At 37.6% G+C, this 18,611-nt stretch overlaps 2 protein-coding genes across 4 annotated transcripts in view; both read right to left on the reverse strand.

Annotated features, from left to right (window-relative positions):
* Window positions 1-895: 895 nt before the first annotated feature.
* The window catches only part of LOC111602152 (hemicentin-1), a 138,790-nt gene continuing 121,074 nt past the window's right edge, over window positions 896-18,611 (reverse strand). The window contains exons 7-9 of one of the 3 annotated variants that reach the window (XM_023319104.2): window positions 18,005-18,304; window positions 11,918-12,310; window positions 896-973 (exon numbers count right to left, since the gene is read on the reverse strand). In XM_023319104.2, coding sequence (XP_023174872.2) covers window positions 945-973; window positions 11,918-12,310; window positions 18,005-18,304 — 722 coding nt within the window. In that variant the 3' untranslated portion in view covers window positions 896-944. Of the gene's footprint in view, window positions 974-11,917; window positions 12,311-18,004; window positions 18,305-18,611 lie in introns of those variants that run through there. The other 2 variants (XM_023319102.2, XM_023319103.2) reach the window with 2 other exon arrangements.
* On the reverse strand, window positions 13,437-16,066 carry LOC111602153 (folylpolyglutamate synthase). Its single transcript, XM_023319105.2, has one exon. The coding sequence runs from the start codon at window positions 15,933-15,935 to the stop codon at window positions 13,683-13,685; it is 2,253 nt and encodes a 750-aa protein (XP_023174873.2). The 5' UTR covers window positions 15,936-16,066; the 3' UTR covers window positions 13,437-13,682.

Raw genomic sequence — 18,611 nt, forward strand, 5'->3', positions numbered from 1 at the left:
TTCTATAAAGAGTTAAGCAGTCATTAAACTGCAATAAGCTCGAGTAGCTTTGCAGTTGACATGCTTAGCCAACAGATGGCGCCAGGACATGAGCAGCTTTTTGGTAACTGACTGCGTATACTTGATGGAGCTAAAGATTTCGTTTGCTTTGTTAACGCTTGGTTAACAAGTCTAATGCTAGATAGAATCTTAATCAAAGCTAATAAAGCGTCTGTTAAAATTATTTGGAATCATTTCGGTCTGTACACCAAGTATCACGAAATCGATTTTTATTATTTATGAATGTCAATTGAATAGAATTTATGCAACTTATTTACCACACTGAAAGAGTTTCCATCAGAAACTAAAATAAAAATACATTCCTTAGCCTATCCTGTGATAACTTTTGGCTAATGCTCAAGAATTTGCCTACAAATTGCATTATTTAAGCAATCGTGTGCATAGCTAGGGCAGCTTAAGTAGTGTATTAAATATGTCGTATACGTTTCAATATTTTCTAGCTCTCTGTGTTTATGTTACAAAACTTAACTAAAGTGCACGCTTTGTATTTGTTTATATATGTATATTTTTTGAGTATTTTTAATGGTATTTTAAGTATATTTTTTATACACTAAATATTAAATCTAAGTTGAGTTTTTGGATTTTGCTTTGGTCGAAATTTTGTTTTAAATTGAACGGATTTCTCGTTTGTTTTTTTTTTATTTTTTTTTCGTTTTGTTTTTGGTTTAGAAAACACCTAAAAATGATGAGTATTTTTGAAATGCCACTTAAATTCCTAAAACAGTGCAAAGTTTAATGTATTTTGCGCTCGTTTTACTTACTTAATGCTAATGTCAAAACGTGTTTTTAATTTTAAATTATGTTTTTATATTTTGAAATATTTTTTGTTGCTTGTTGTTGTTGTTGCTGTTGCTGTTGTTGCTGTCTCTTAACTGGCAATTAGTTTAATTTGCTAAATCCTGTATAATGTCGGCTGCAATGAGAAGAAGAAGAGTCGGTAAATCGATATAGTTTAGTGTTCGTTAATAAATAATGTTAAAATGGCTAAGTTTAAATTAATTAAAAACTCTATTAAAATGCGCTTTAAATTCATGTAGTTGGCCATTAATTGGGTTTAATTTCGGCCATGGAATAAATGGCAAATATTGGCAAGATGACAGCGGTATGGCACATAGGAATACCCTGTGTACAGAGATTTAAATTCAATTTGTTAAAAATGATTTAAAATTTTGTTGTATGATATATTTAATACGAAGTCTAAATGATCTGCTGGACTGTTTAGAATACTGTTGAAGAAGTATTTGCTTCGCTTTGTTTTGTCATCTAATTTAATGATGTTTTTTAATCATTTAAATTTTTTGAAAAATAAAAAAACTTATTATGCCGTTAATTTAGTATTTTAAAAATCTAAAAAATCTATCAAATATCTTCTTGAATTTTAACTGTGATAGTGATTCGCCATAACTCTTTCTTGATCTAAGCTGTGCATTCTTTCTTTCATAGCCTTAAAAATATATTTAATTAAATTAATTTAAATTTAGTTGCCTTAAAGTTAGCAGTAGTCTATATCGCTATATCTATCGCTATTTTATCAAATTAAATACCAAAAAAAAAAAGAAGCAAAAACTAAAACTTAACTTTATATTTAGACTAAATTTTCTATAGCACATAGTTAATTCTATATAAGGGTAAACTCCTAGCCATATTTGCCTTCATTTATCTTTTATCTACTGCTCCACATAGATATAATACCGTCGCACTTTCACCCACTAGCCAACAGGGTATTATGTCACGCGTGTGAGTGCGTAACCCTATTCCATATGCAAATGGGTCAGCAAGTTTTTGAATGCCTTCGGCTAAGCACGCGATTTGAATACAAATACTTGTATTTCTATATGCAAAATATACAAATATAATATCTATATATATTTAATGAATAATACTGGAAATATATTTATAAAATATATATATATTTTGAATGGATTGCCGCTCCAAATGCATTTGCGTTCAATAAGCGCATCGGGCCATGAATGCAAATCGAGTCGACGAGCGATGCATTCAATATATCATTCAACTATATACATATATATCTAAACATATATATATATATATATATATATATATATCTGTATTATGTGACAAATGCTGCGAAACATAATCAACACTTGGCGACAGTTCGGCAATGCAAAACTCAATTCAAATACCAAAACACTCAGCTAGGTGTGCCCTGAGCTCGCTCCACAAGCAGTGACTGAGTGTGTGTGTGTGACTCTGTGTGTGTTGGTGTGTATGTTAGGATATTTGAAAAGTCAACGTTTGTCAAGTTTTGCGGTGTTCGTGTGAAAGCATAAGTATATGGGTTTATGCGTTTGACTTTTTATTGGAGTGACTTTACATCAGGTGAAAATTCTAAAATAAATATAAATAAAAACTGCAGGTAAAAACTGTGTCTGGCTCTAGGAATGTTATTAACTTGATTACATCTGAGAAGTCTTAAGTAAATCTTGAATGAAATAATTCTAGACAGCTTCAATTTATTTATCAATTTATTCTGAATACATTTGAATAAAATTGTTTAACATTTTAAAATAAAAAAAAAATATTTTTAAATTATATAAAAATAAAAAGAAAGAAAGCTTTTTTAAAATAGTTTTTATTGATTAAAAAAAAAGGCTTTTTAAATTTAAATATTTAATGTTATGACTATGTTTAATTATATTTTTTATTATTATTTCATTATTATTTTATTTAAATATTTAGTAATATATCTATTTATTTTAATATAGTTTAGTATCTTTTCAATTTCAGAATTTTATTAATTATTAATTTTTTATTTTTAAATTTTTGAGAACAATTATGAAATCTGGAAATTTATTAACATTATATGTTTTATTATTATTTTATTTTTATTTATTTTTATCTATTTAGATTTATTTTTTACATTTTTATAGCAACTACTTGACGCAAGTCAATTTTCTAGTAATTTTTCTCAAACAAAATAATCTTATTTTGATGCAGAGCATATCACGCAAACAGCCACGCATAAACTTGCCACAGTTTGTCTCTTATATATCTGTGTGTATATAAGTGTGTGTGTGAATACTTGCCGTTGATTTCGCGCAACACTTTTGCACTTTGCACCAGCGCTGACAATTGCAACTTTTGCATAAATACATTTTCTGCATTTGCCACGCACACTTCACAACGTGACAGTTACCCCCTCTGTCGAGCCAGCAGCCCCTTCCACTTAGCTCGTGCTGTCTATACTTTAAGTCAAGTGGAAGTGCAAATCGTCGCCTGCGGTTGTGACACGCCAGCACCGCCCCCAGACAATAATAAAAAGAAGCAGAAGACGAAAACTTTTGCATAGTTTGATGCGCACGCATTGAGAATTTATCAACGCTTCGTGAATTTGTTTGCCAAATGCGTTTGGCAACGGATTTGGCTTGTGACGATTGATCAGCAACAGAGTTCTATCCATATATATGAGGCTTAAAGTTGCGGGGAGTTAAGCAATTCAAATATGAGATAGACTTAAATAATATAATTTGATATCGATCTTATTATCGATTTTTTGGGAAGTGTGGAGGGATTTTTTATAACTAAAAAACTTTTTAAAAATATGAATACTTTTTTAAATTTGAACTCTGTACATTTTGGATTAACAGACAGAAAGATGGATTCTGAAAATTTTCCACAGCGAAATCTTAAATAAAATTCTTAAATATAGCAAAAGCTGACATATATCAGTAGAGTGGAGCGTTATTGATTCCTTTTTGACACATAATTGACATAATGTGCATAGTCGATTGTTGCTGGACAAAAGAGTTTCCGCTTCAAAAACGCAATTAACAAATTTTCCAATTTTCTTTTCCGTCAAGCGCAACGCAAACAGCGCTCGAGCACTGAAATGGGGCACAAAGTGCAAAGGCTTCGTTTGAAATTTATGTGCGCAGCGCTTGTTGTTATGTTTCATTACCTAATAAACATTTTATGAGCGGTCAGTCAACAACCGAAACACCCACACACAAACACACACACACACACACACACAGATAGACAAAGCGAAATTGGTAAATTGTTTGAATGATGCATAGAACCGATGTCCGGCTCTACCAGCTTGCCGGCTGCTGGCTGCTGGCTGCCCTCTGCTGACCGCCGGATAGCGCTCCCAGTTGGCTCTGCCATAATTAACAAGCTCCAAACAGACTCCGAACAGGCTGCCTGATGTTGCGCCATTTGGGGTTACATGTGATACTCTAACCTAATAGAGGACATCACAGCCAAGGCTTATGATAGGCAAGTTGACAAGTTGAGATTAAGGTAGATGGAAGATGAAAGATGGAAGATGGAAGATGAAAGATGAAAGATGAAAGATGGAAGATGGAAGATGGAAGATGGACGATGGACGATGGAAGATGAAAGATGGAAGATGGAAGATGAAAGATGAAAGATGAAAGATGAAAGATGAAAGATGAAAGATGGAAGATGAAAGATGGAAGATGGAAGATGGAAGATGAAAGATGAAAGATGAAAGATGAAAGATGAAAGATGAAGGATGAAAGATGAAAGATGAAAGATGTAAGATTCAACTATATACTATGCCATACTGTACTATCCAAAGTTAGTATACGCTACTCTAATATATTTTCCTTATACTCTCCCGTGCCAGTTTCTATATGAGCGAAAGAGTAGTAAAGTTTTCGCGACCAACCCATTTATCGGTTGGTTTTGTTTTTGGTTTCTCTTTTTTTTTTGGTGGTGTAGGTGTTGTCGCTTAATGCTCCCTTGTTGGGCGGCTTTACGTTCGTGGACCCGTTAGCTGGCTGCTGGCTCATAAAACATGCTTGGCCGCAGGTATTCTGGCGGAGGCTGCGTTGGCTCTGCGCTCGCTCTCTTGTATTTATGCCTATGAATATTTCATTTAATTGAAGCGCATTCATTACAGACCATGACCACGCCCCCACACACACGGAATGCACCCACTTTTTGGCGTTGTAATTAAAATAAATTTATTACGCAAAATGTTTTGCCAAAAAATTTGTCAAAAGTTGTTGCCGCCTCGGCATAAATAATTGCGACCTCTCTGCATAGCTCTTTATATGTGCATATCTTATACTAGCTGTGTGTGTGTGTGCCTGGGTGTGTGTGTGTGGCACAGTATTTGTGTGTGTATTTATTGCCTTTTGTATGTTTAATGATCTGCTGCTGCTGCTGCTGTGGCCTCTTGCTGTTTAGCTGGAAAATTGATGCGGTTAATATGCTTCGAATTGCTAAATTTGTATTGTTAGAAACGAAGGCAGAGACATGAAGTGGAGCATGCTCGACTAGCGAATGCTCTGTAGCGAGTTAAGAGTCAATTGAATATATGACAATTTTATTTATATATAATTTGGGCAAAGTATCTCAATTATAAACTTATTTTAAATCTGTTGAAGTGACTAAGTTAGAAGACGCAGCAATTTAGCAGCTGCTTATTACTTGAAGAAGCCATCTATTATGTTGCCTAACGGGAACTTAGGAATTTGTAAGAATTGCTGAAGCAAATATTTTTTTCCTTCTTAATTTGAATTTCAAATTACTTTGAAATGTGTTTTTATTATTGCAAAATATATAACAAATTTGCAGAGCAGCAAATTGAAGTTGTGATTTATTGAACTCAATAATATTTTTGTTATTTGGGATTTTGGGTAAATTTATATATATATATATATATATGTATATATATATATATATCTCACTTTTGGTAAGTCAATAGGATTGGTTAACTTTTAGCATAGGCTAACTTTGTCGTTAATTTTTGCTGTAAGTCTGTAGAAGAAACACTTATTCAAGAGCCCGCCCCCAGTAGGCGTAGACGTACAATATATTCTACTATCTGTAGTGTGCCTTAATAATAAATTTGAGTCAAATTTAAGAGTTCTAGCCTGAAAGCTAAGGAGTATACTATTTTAAGCTGATTTGCCACGCTCCCAATGGACGCAGATATAACTGCTGGATCTTGGGATTGACAGCCCAAGTATATAATCCATATTATAAGTCTCACGTATAGTATAACCCGTGCTGGAAGCATCGATAACATTTGAATGCTTTAAGACGAGCAAATGTTACCTATTTCAACTCGAAGAGATGGCTATGTATAGACCTGAGCGAGCATACATGCCTTAATGTTAGGCAATACTAATGAAAGAAGCGCTAGTCAAGCAACAGCACTTGCACACTTACAAACACATGAAATGTAATATATTTTCATAAAGTTTACTTTCAAAAGATTCTCGGCGAAAAAATGCAACAAGCGAACTTTAAGGAAGGCTGCAAGAAATTTGGCCCAAAGCAAAGTGCGGAATGCGCTCAAACAACAGCGGTTTTCTACAAATTGAGATATTTAGAAGGCGAAGCAGGCAGAGAGAGAAACAAACGGAGAGAGAAGGGAAAGCAAGTGAGATGCCTAGCATTGCGCTTGCCTCTGATTGCGCGCTGTCGGACATGAACAGCCGCAAATGCGGCAATTGAATTGCGCAGATCGAGAGCTCAAAAGCATTGCATACTTTGCAGCGCCAATAGAGAGGACTACCCTCTGCTCACCCCTCCAGGTCCAGCTACAGCTACAGCTACAGCTCTCCCATCTACACAAAAATTGCATCAAACAATAGCGAAATATTTTCGCCGGCTACGTCAAAAGATGCGCAACGACTAACAACAACTTTTCTACTTGCAACTCGGATTTTCGAGTTGCACTTGCAACTCAAGTTTACTTTTATTGTTGTTTCTTACTTTATTTGTTATTGTTGTAAAGGCAGAGAGCGCCACAGAGAGGGGAATTGTTGCAGTGGCTGTTGAAATGCTAAAAGCATAAGCACAAAAAGTAAGAGAAACGGAAATGCTAGTGCGCAAAATAAACTGCATAACTCGCAGTGCGGCATTGTCGATTATGATCGACTAGCAGATGCTCTACAATTGCGTCAGCTGAACTTGCGTTTGCAGTGTGCAGTTTCAAGAACTTAAAAAATTAAATGACTTTATATGGAATAATTTTGTGGTTAAGGAAAGCCTAAGACTTCTGAATTATGAAATTAATTTTTATTTATTTTTTTTTTATTATTTTATTTTTATTAATTTATTAGAAAATATTGATTCATATAAAATTCATTAATGATTATGTAAAATCTTTAGAAATTTTAAGTCCATATTTATATATTTAATCAGCATGAGGAAAGTGAGTTAGGTCCAGTCAAGTCATTCCAACTTAATAGATGTATAAGAGTAGTATATAAGGTGGTATATAGTAGTAGTAAATATAGTAGTATATATAGTAGTATATAGTAGTTGTATATATAGTAGTAGTAAATATAGTAGTTTATAGTAGTATAGTAGTAGTAGTAGTAGTATTTATAGTAGTATATATAGTAGTATATAGTAGTAGTATGTATAGTAGTATATATACCAGTACTGTATGTCTATCTAGTTCGCTCGACTAAATCTTTCTTGTGGCTTACAATTTTATATTTATAAGCTAATTGAGTTTTTAGAATAATTTGTAGAAATATCTAAGCTTGAACTTCTCTAAAAATATGCTCAAATATAAAAATAATATTAAAGATAATCATCTATAAATATACAGAGGTAATGATATAGAGCTTTCTTTCTTCTAATAGACTATCAATAATAAAACAGATTAGTCTAAAAATATATTTTAAAGACATATTTAAAATAAAACAAATTCAAAAGCTTTAAGCAAAGCTTGAAGAAGGAGCACAGCAAACTATGACAAAGCTTTAAAAAATATGAAGCTATAGAAATTTCCTTTAACTCTACCAAATATGAAAACTCAACCTGCTGAAACTTCCCAGTTCTCAGAGTCCATATCAAGCCCTACACATACAAGCTCTCACCCTTATGTGGTCAGTAAGTGGAGGTAAAAACTCCCTAGTCTATAAAATATATTGCAAAAGGGTTTTCAGTTAGCTGTTGCGCAATTTCAACAAGCTTATAGCTCTCTCACTCAACTGCAACTCTTTGCTTTCGTCCTTCGTCCTGCATAAGAAGCAGGAATCGAAGTTGTCCTCTTGCTAGGCGCCTTTTCATACCGGCCTCAGCAGCTGAAGCCAATCAATTCGAGTTTCTTTTATTTCACGTCTTCTGTTTGGGCTTTACCTTCTTATTGTAGCCAAGAAGTGAATGGACATGTACTTGGTTTTTGTGTTTGTTCTGCTGCTGTGGCCTGAATGCTGTATTCTGCTGCTATCGTTTGTGGCCAAAATGAAGAAAATGGGGCACATTCTGTGGCTGCCACAGCTGCAGCTCGACTACGACTGCTTTGTTTTAATTGAAATGTTTTTGCAATGGAGCTAAGCGGATTAGAAGCAGTTCATAATGCACGAGCATGGTAAATATGAATGGCCAACAGCAACAGCAACAACAACAATAACAGCAAAACAATTCAGAAAAACAACCTTCAGCAGCTGCTTGCCTCCTTTTGTCTAGCTAATTGAAGCAGCATTTAGCAGCGGAACCACAAAAAACAAAAGCGAGTAGCAAGAAGCCAGCTAACTCGACTCACAGATAGCCTAGCTAAAGGAGTAAGCTTATATTCCCATAAAGAACCGGAAACTAAGCGGAAAATACTTATGAATAGCTAGCTTATATGAGGAAAATATGAAAATAAAATGAAGTTCTTATTTATAACTCGAAAAATGTCGAATTTATATCAGGTATAAATTGAAATATTTTTTTATATTTAATAGTAAAGCCCACATAACAATTTTCAATACTCTAGCTCTGCTAGTCTTCGAGTTCAAGTTGGGGTTGTTCGAATATTATATACAATATATCAGCCGCAAGTTAACATTATTTAATATTTGTCATAGTAAGACCCTCATACCAATTTTTAATTCTCTACCTCTCTTACTTTCCAAGTTCCAATAGTCTAGCTCTTTTAGTCCGCAAGTTCCTTGAATATTATATAATAAATATATCAAAAGTGTATTAAAATTCTTTTGTACTTGTAATAATTTAACTCAATACTAATTCCAAATCTCCAAGTTTCTTGGGTCTAACTTTCAATTCTTGCTCTTTACAGAGTATCCCAATGCAGCCGTATACATCCCTATACCTATACTCTAGCTCATCTGGTCTCTAAGTTCATCAATGTTTATCTGCAATAGTTCACTTTACAGGGTATCTCTGTATTTTCCTATGTATCTGTATGTCTCTGCATTCATAAGCAGCCCAATCAAAGTGGGTTTTATACAATGCATAGTTTGGTTTTCTTTATGCCATGAAGTGGTAAAAACTCAAAATTATTGCGGAACGTTTTAAGCTCGACTCGTGAGCTTTTCAACAATAAATTGAAATCTATTGTGGTCAGTTGGGTTAGCTGATTGCCAAACAAAAAATATGTTGATGGCAATTGAAATAGAGATTTTAGAGATTAAATTGGTTGAATGTAAAAGCTTGTCTATTATAACAAAATATTTATTTCTGAAATAAACATTTTTAAAATATTTTTTATTAAATCTATATACAGCTCTGTGGGCTATAGCGAGTTGGGCATTTCTTTTGAATGAAAATAAGATTTAATAAAATGATTTCATTCAAGAAGCTAAGTTTTAAAACTTCAGCAGTAAGCCAGCAGCTTTTAAAGCTGTTGAAAGCTTTTAAAATTGAAGCTTAAGGAGCAAATGGAAAGCAAGCTCAAATCAGTAGAATTACTTCTGACAAGCAGCTTTTGACAGCTTCCAAAAGTCTTCAATCTGAAGTGAAGCTTGAGAAGATTAGCAGTTAGGCAAATTTATATTAAATTTATATTATTATATTTGTATTATTTATGTTATTATATTTATATATACTTAGAGTTACTTCTGCTTGCATAGTGCATATATCATTAGGCCTTTAATATATATAACATAATGTAATATAATTTAAATAATAATGTATATAATAACTCAAAGCTTTCGAAGCTTTTCTGAAGTTTTTGCTCACATTGCTCAGCTTTTCAAAGAGATTAATGGCTTAGTTATATGAAAGCTCTTACATATCTCACCTAACTCAACTTAACCTACCCGAAACTAACCTAAGTCAACTTGTTCAAAAATCTACTCTAGCTAAAGCACTTTTAACTAATCTTGTCTTTTTTCGGTAAAAGCTCTTCGTTAGACATCACCTGCTGTTCGATAGTAAAAGTGTGAATGATGACTCTGCTAACTAAACGAATCATAAGCGTAAATCGAGTCGTAAATATGGAAATAGCCCCAAGCCAGCGATTGATTTTCGCCCATTTCTAACACTGCCTTTCCCCATTGTATGTGTGTGTCTGTTTGGCTGTGCCCATCTCCCCGTTGTTCTTTTCTCCTTTTCTCCTTTTTTTATGGGGCATGTGGCGCTGCATTCTGTTCAGTGATTCACTTCACTTATAGCTCGCAGCGTTGTTTGATTTTGATTTTCTAAAATATTTTGTGCTCGTGCACATTTTACATTTTTCGTTTGCTGTTGCTTTTCCAGTTTGTTTGGGCATTTCTTTTTATCTACACTTTTTACGTATTTTATCGGTGTTTTCTTTAAATACCCTGTACGGCTTATGAGAGGCTAACGGGGCATATTACTAAGGTGTGCAAATGTATGGAAGAAGTGCGAAAATATCTTTATTATTTTGTGTAATTTATAATATAAATCAGGCATCGATATGTTTTGTAGCATGTTCTATTTGTGTATCGATAACTTATGTTTAGAAATTGTTTTATTACCATCAGATGAATAGATTTTTCAAATTCATAAGTTTCTTCTCTCTCTCTTATAGTATCAATTCGTTTTCACATAGTGTTCGCTTTCCAAAAAAACGATAATTATCGATATTTTTAGGATTTTAACTGCCAATCTATAGAGCTTTCACAGCAAAAATATTTAGTGAGCTGCAGACACGATAGCATTTTTTTTAGATTAATTTAGCTCAAAAGTCGATCATAAAACCTAACTATGAAAACCGATAAATATCGACTTTTTATATAAATTTTTTTCAACAATATTTAAAGACTAGATAACTGAAGTAAAATTACATTGCACATTTTAATTTTATGATGTTTTTTAAAATCGATAATTATCGATTTAGAGAACATTTCATTCTTCTGTTTTTGTAAGTATTAAAAGGTTAATATATGTGAAATTTGATAAGTTGCCAGTTGTTTGCACATTCTTAACAATATTTATCGATTAGTTATCGATATGATATCATATATGCACAAAGAGTAAGAACATAACTCCTGAACGCATGTGAATATATGTCTCATGTGCATAAAATTTAAGCCAAGTTATTTTGGTAGAGTCAAGGGTAGTTCCTAGTTGCGTATACCCGACTTATGCAAACGCACTCGCATCTTTTTTGCAGTTGTTTCTGTGCTTCTATTTCATGTTGGCGTTTAAAGAAGCGCCATGGAGCGCCAGAGCTGCGAGGGACGAGGAGCAACTGCGTTTGTTTAGTTTGAGGCGGGGCAGCAATAGTTGTCGCTGCAAGCGATTTGTTCCTTTTGATGAGTGGCGAGAGGGGCCAGGAGTAGCAGGAAGACTACAGCGGCAGCAGCAGCAGCAGCCAGAGCTGACTATTTTATGTGCATTTATCTGTTTATATATGTGCGTGGGTGTTTGTTTGTGTCTCTGGTGTTTGCGCGCAAGCTGTGTCTGAGTCCTGCTGCAGTCGCTGCTCATGCATAAAGGATACAGATGCAAATTGTACACATCCTAGTGGCTGCCAAGCTACCAGCTCAAGCTGAACATGCAAAATCTATTTTATTTATAAGTGTGCAACAATTCGAGTTGCTAGCCCCCGCCCGGCCACTTGCAACACTTAGTTGCATTATCAATCAAACTAATTTCCTTGCCATTCATCTCAGCTGCTTATCTGACAAGACAAACGGTCAACACTCACCCAGCTGCTGCTGCTGCTGCTGCTGCTGTTGTTGCTGCTGCTGCTGTTGATCCTTGCGCTGCGGCGGCAGCGGCGGTTGCTTCGATTTGCGCAGCGTTCCATAGCGCTGCGCTGCCTGCAGCATCTCATGCGGCGTTAGCGGCTGCACTCCAACCGGCTGCTGCTGCTGCGGCTGTCCAAAGCTCTGCTGGCTCAACGAGCTGGTCACCGTATTGATGTGCGGATAGCCGCCATAGTCGACCAGGCCGCTGAATGCCGACGGCGGCCGCTGCTCCACATAGATCTGCTGGCTTTGAGCGGCAGCCAGCTGGAGACGCCACAGCGCCTCCTGCGACAAATCGCGTGCATTGCTATAGTTGTTCTCCTGACTGCCACTGGGCATGTTGTTCGACCCTGCAAAAAGCAAAGGCAAGCATAAATTATTGCAGCTGCTATAGAAATATATATAGATATATATTTCAAGTGTGCGTCAGGTAGAGTCGAGCAGTTGGAAATGTGAAAGTCACAATGGCTAATTGGAAATATAAAAGATGCCACGTCATGCTCATCAGCCAGGCAGGCAGCAAGGCAGCCAGGCAGCTGTCCAAGTGGACCAACGCCTCCGACTTGGGTTACGCTTTTTCGTTTGCCCATCTGCATTTGATATACCCCGACGTTTTTGCATAATTTAGACTGAAGTTGATGGACAACCCAATTGGATTAAATTACTCGACCAACTCGACACACACACACACACACACACTTACAAGATCCCAGAACTTTAAAATATTAAACACTTAAAAAGGTGCGCTTGAATATTGTTTATATCTGTGGCAAGGCAAGCATTGAGACACGTTTTATATTAACAAATATTTATCGTGGGTATAAATTAAATAAAATAATAAATTAAAAAAAAAAAATAAATTACTAAAGTAATAAAAATGGTTAAACTACATTTTTGCAGAAGAAAAACTTTCGAGTTCTGCATGTTTATAGAGAGTTCATGTCTAAGTGGCTGACTAATATTTAACCTGAGAGTAAATGTAAAAAATCATATAGGCAAATAGTTTAACAGCGATTTTCCAGTTTAGACTTAGTATTAATATTAGCTTCAAAGGACAGACAATATGTAGCTAACAAATATTTATAGGGAGGATAAATACATAGCTCGCAGCTAGGCAAGTTACTGGAAAAAGAATATTAGTTAGACAGAAACTTTAAAAATACCTTGTCAAATTTATCCTGAAGATAAAATTAATATTGGAAATGTTTCATAAATAATTGGCATATTATTATTGAAGCATTTGAATTGTATGGCACAGAAGAATATAAAAATTCAGCTTACACATATTTAACTTGAGGATAAATCTTATATGAAATAATAATAAATTTTTGATGCGACACTTTCTATATAAAAAACAAACATGTCAGAAAAAATATTTATTTCGATTATCAAAGTATTTATTTTTGACTCGTGATCAACAGATATTTATCTAGAGGATAAATGTCACACCGGATTTTTAGTTATGATCAATGTACAAAAAGGTTTTACATGAATCTGATGTTGACCATATCAAACTACGAGCGAGTGATACTTTTTTAATTCGATTTTGTTTAGAGGGAAAATAGTAACTAGGAATTTGTATTGATATGGGACATACAGAAGACATGCATGTAGATATGTATACATACATATATATATATATATAGTGTAACTGTAACACAACAAAATAAAACCGAATGAGTTGAGGAGCGTAATTGAAATCTGCGCAGATCTCTTGTGCTTCTAGCGCCATTTGCCGAAATCTTTATCCTTCAGTTTCTGAATCAATTGTATGGTACCGGCCACCAGTTCCCTGGAGCCAGTGACGAGTACATCCAGTTCGTTACGCATACCGTATCGCTGCTTGCCGTACTTCTCCTTCAGATGATCAAAGAACGCCTGTATCGAGATGGACATGTGCGAGTTGTCTCTGGTGCCGTTCTCCTCGCAGAGGGAACGCCAGTTGCTAGCATTGCGGCGCGCGCGCTGCAGCTCCTCCATGCTGTGCCAGTTAATGGCATCTTGGCTTTCCTTATCGAGACTTTCCTGCTCCTCCATCAACTCGCCCTCAAAGCAATTTGGGCTCGGCACAAAGCCGGCCTCCTCGAAGCGCATATTATGTCTGAGAATTGTGAGAAGATCTTTGGCATTGAACTCGTTGACCTTGCTGAAGAGCAGAATCTTGGGCGAGCGACTGCTGCGAGTCCGCGTATAGAACCACTCGCGGCACATCATCATGCTCTCCAAGGTGTCCGCACTGTCCAGATAGACATTGAAGATATCATACTTCATCAGCTCGAACTGCCCGCGCTGCTCGAACATCTCTAGACCCCGCGTGGCGCCCGGCGTCAACTGGACGCTATTGTGATCCACGCCTACGACGTATTCGGGATTGTAGCGACGCAGATAGTCGTAGGCCAGCTGAATAGCTAGCGAGCCATTTAGCTTGACGGAGTAGTTGGCACCTGACAGCAGTTTCTTGCACTCCATATTCGCTTCGATGTAATCGACATAGTTGGGCACGCGGTTCAGCTGCACGCCCACCTGCTTGGCACGTTGGCTGAGCACCTCGCAGCATTCCGGCTGATTGGCGCTTGTGTAGACGCTTGCCTCCGGCTTCATGATTGCCGCCTTGGCCCAGGCAATGTCGCGCATCGAATTGCTCAAGCTGAAGCTCTGCTCCCAGCCCAACGAGCTAATGCCAATGGTACGGGCATGCGACGTGATGTTGGTGCAATCGCTGGCGCAGCCGCTGCCGACCTCCACGATGGCCACATCGACTTTGGCATTATGAAAGGCATGAAACGCCATTACAGTTAGTAGCTTGGTATAGCTGGGCGGCGGTTGCATGTCCACCAGTTTCTCGTGCAGCTCGCCGAAGAGCTGCGTGAATTGTTCCTCTGGCAGCGGCTCGCCATCGATGCGTATACGTTCATTGGTCAGAAAGAGATGCGGGGCGCAGAACACGCCCGTCTTAACGCCGTGCGCACGTAGTATGGCCTCCACTAGCAGACAGGTGGAGCCGCGACCCTTGGTGCCGGCTACCTGTATGACAGGCATTCTCTCCAGCTGCTCGCGCTGAAAGCCCGTCTGGCTGAGGCAGAGCAGCGTATGCTCGATATTTGGCTCTGTCTTGTCGCTGTGGCTGCTCGCCTTCGTTTGCGCACGTCCGGCTGTGGGCTCGTGTATTTGATAGTTGTTCAGCAGCTTGACGGTCTCCAGGTAGGCAAGACGCTCTGGTGTCTTTGGCTCGGGTGGCTCCTCCACCGCTGGCTCGGCAGCTGCGGCCGCAGCCACTGCCTTAGCTGTTGCGGGCATCGTTGCAAGTGGCTTCTGCGGCATCGGGATCTTTATCTGTGGCATATTTTGCGGCTGTATATCGCATAAAGCTTGCTGCTTGGCTTTCATATCCTGCACCCACTTCGCTTGCTTCGACTGCTGGGCTCCGTGCATGCGATTCACCCAGGAGCTGCGCTCCGCTGACCCTTTGCTTGAATCCTTTTCGGGCATCTGATTCTTCTGTTGCTGCTGCTGCTGCTGCTGCTGCCAGGCTGGCGGCTGGAACGATTTGGGCATGCCAAAGGACTGGCTATTGCTTTCCATATTCAGGTGAGCTGGCATAGCTGAAGGCGACGCCTGTCTTGGCTGATTTATCGTGGCGCGATTTGCTTCAGCTAGCCCGTTTGACTTGCGCTTGCCACCCTGCACCTTGGCTAGCCATTTGTCACGCTGATCTTTGATATTGAAGCTTGGCGGTTGCACCGCCTTCATTTTGGAAATCTTCGGCTCATTGGGGATCTCGTCCAGTATCGGGGGCTGCTTAGTCGGATTTGTTTCCACTGATTTATCGCGTGCCGTTGGATTGGTCGCCTTCATTTTCTGACTGCTCTTGAGAGCTTTCGGCGACCATTTGAAGAAATGGTTGCGGTATTGTAACGTACTGATCCGTTGCCTTAACAGCCCAAGTCGATTGACCGGAGACTTAAGCAAAAACATTACAAAACCGGCGTGTATAAATAGTGGCTAGAAAGGTGTAGATTTTGAATCCGAACTAAATTTCCTATGACCGAATAATGTTCAGTAGTTTATGTTTACTTATTTTTTATTTTTTTTTTTTCATTTCTTTTCGGCTATGATTTTAATTTTCGAGTGAATTTGTCAGGCAAACAGACACTTAACGAAAAGCTCACAAGTCGCTGGTCACATCGATAGAGTATATGCATATATTCATATGTATGTATTTCGCATATCTATTGTATTTCGTTCTGATCTGATCAAGTCGATTGTGATTGGTTCGTATTGATGCGAGCTTGTGTAGAGTTGTAAAAATATTATCCGAGTGAGTTTGAGCGGCATTTCTCATTGCGAGGGAGAGAGAGAGACAGACCAGTATAGCTGTTGTTGCATATTGTGCTGCGTGTTGGTGAGTCAGAGCGAGATGACTACTTAGGCGTTGGAGAGTGTCGTTTCATTTCAGTTTATAAATAGAACATGACTGGAAATGGAGTCTGAAAAGCGCATGGTGGCCGACGGCACAGTGGGAATTATAGTAAAATTATATAATTGGAATGCAAAGCTATCATATTGACACATCACTGATATATATTTAAGCTGCCAAGTTAAATTTTTGAAGGGTTCTCAATGGATCAAGTCTCTTTATCTGATAAATAAAAATTTTTCATGTTTTAGTGCACTAAGAATTTAAGTTGAGCTGATCAAAACTAAAAAATACAACATTTAAAATATTACTTTGTTGAGATGTAATGCAGAATAATGTTGTTTTTTAACCTTTTTCTAAATTTAAGTGCGTTAAACTTGCTTAATCCTTAAAATACTTTTTATTTAAAAATAAAAACCAAAAAGTGTGCGCTGACCAAATCAGAGCTGTACAAAAAGAAATTACATTTAAAAAAAATTGTTTGATATATAAAGTTTTTTTAGTTTTCTTTTGAAAGTGTGCTCAAGCCATTATATGTGTACTCGTAGTCCATTCAAACAGTTAACCAGCCTTTGTAGCAGCTGCTTTAAGCGTAAGGCTTTTTTTTTAAGACTCGAGGCGCGCTCTGAGTCGATTTTTCTGTGTCTTCTGCTTTACTGCTTATTGCTGCAGCTATGTGAAATGCATTTGCAAATGCACTTAAACGAAAGAAGGAAATATTGAAGCTATTCAAGTGTGCCTAAATTAGGCTGCATTTAGTTTTATGTTTTAGTTTGAAGCCTGTTTATCAAATGGCAATTTTTAGTAAATATTTTAACAGTTGCAAGTTATCCATATTTTCAACAGCTGCTGAAATACAGTTAATTCAAATAGTATCACTCTTGCTTGGTCACCTTACATATTCCAAGCTAAGCTTTTAAAATATCATTTTAGAATTAAATTTTAGCTTTCTTTTTGGGCAGAAACTTGAAATTGTTTTTGAAGTCATTTTATTATGCTCTAGCTCCAAATTTTTTTTTTTGCCAAGTAAGTGTGAAATGCTCAATAAAAGCAAATTGAATTCAACAGAAATCAAAACGTACCGGGCTGGATTTAAGCTTGCGCAAAGCTTAAATTAAAGCTTATTTAAGTTGAGCTTTATATCTCTGACAATTTGTCTCAATCGATCAGCTGACACACATATATATTCGCTGCATTTCAGTCTAGCTTTCACTTTCTTCAAAGCTAAATTAAAATTCCTAAATCTATTTCCCGACTGAATTTACACAGAAATTATGCGCAACATATTTTAGGCTCGCCCTCGCAGTGGCATGAAACGCATTTGGTGCATAAAAGTGTTGATAAATGAAAGGCGTGCGTGTGGCAAGTGAAAGTGGAGGAAGCTGAAGAAGATGTAGATGCAGATGCAGATGCAGATGTGGAACAATAGGTGCATAGGTGCATTAAGATTGGAGCGTGCGTTGCAAGTGGCAAGTGGCGTGAGGCAAGAGGCAAGTGGCAAGCTTTGCTTGGTGCAAGTTCTTATACAGTTAGTTATTGACGTCGTGTGTGCATTTTGTGGTGCAAAGTTCAAGTGTGGTGCTGCTGCTTCTCTATAAATTGCCACAACATTTTCCTGTGCCTTTACCTGAGATGGCGAGCGTTGTTGTTGTTGTTGCGGTTTTGGCATTACGTGATGTTGTTGTAATTGTCGTTGCCAGCGCCGTGGTGGTAGCTGCCGTAGCTGCGGTCACCTGCTGCACCAGCTGCCGCCCCCTCACCTGGCCACGCTTCAAGGTGGAGTTGTTGTTGGTGGTGGTGGTGTTGTTGGTGGCGTTGTTGTTGGCGGTGCTGCTGCTGGTGGGTATGATGCTGCTGATGGTGGGCTGTTTCGTTAGTTTGGCGGCGCGTGCTGCTGCTGGAACGGTTGTCGCCTCAAGTGGTCCTGCTTTGGTTGCAACCGCATGGACCACACACACAGAGTGAGGCAGAGAGTGGAGGTGTAGGTGTAGGTGTGTGCGTGTGTGTGTGGGTGTGTATCACACGACGTTTTGTTTCCGGTTGGTTGGCGATGCAGCAGGATGTGGGTAAAGAAATAGTAATTAAGTTGGCGTTGGCAACGCGAATTCAAAAGCTGCCCAAAAAGAACTAAGAAGAAGCAGCGGAAGACTAAATGTTGGCTTCCTAATGAAAGCAGCCAAAGGCCACACACACACACAGAGAGCGACTGTCTCACGCACACAATTAAAGTGCAC

The sequence above is a fragment of the Drosophila hydei genome, unplaced genomic scaffold, assembly GCF_003285905.1.
Source record: "Drosophila hydei strain 15085-1641.00,03,60 unplaced genomic scaffold, DhydRS2 tig00000172-arrow-pilon, whole genome shotgun sequence".
In the NCBI taxonomy this organism is placed as follows: Eukaryota; Metazoa; Arthropoda; class Insecta; order Diptera; family Drosophilidae; genus Drosophila; species Drosophila hydei.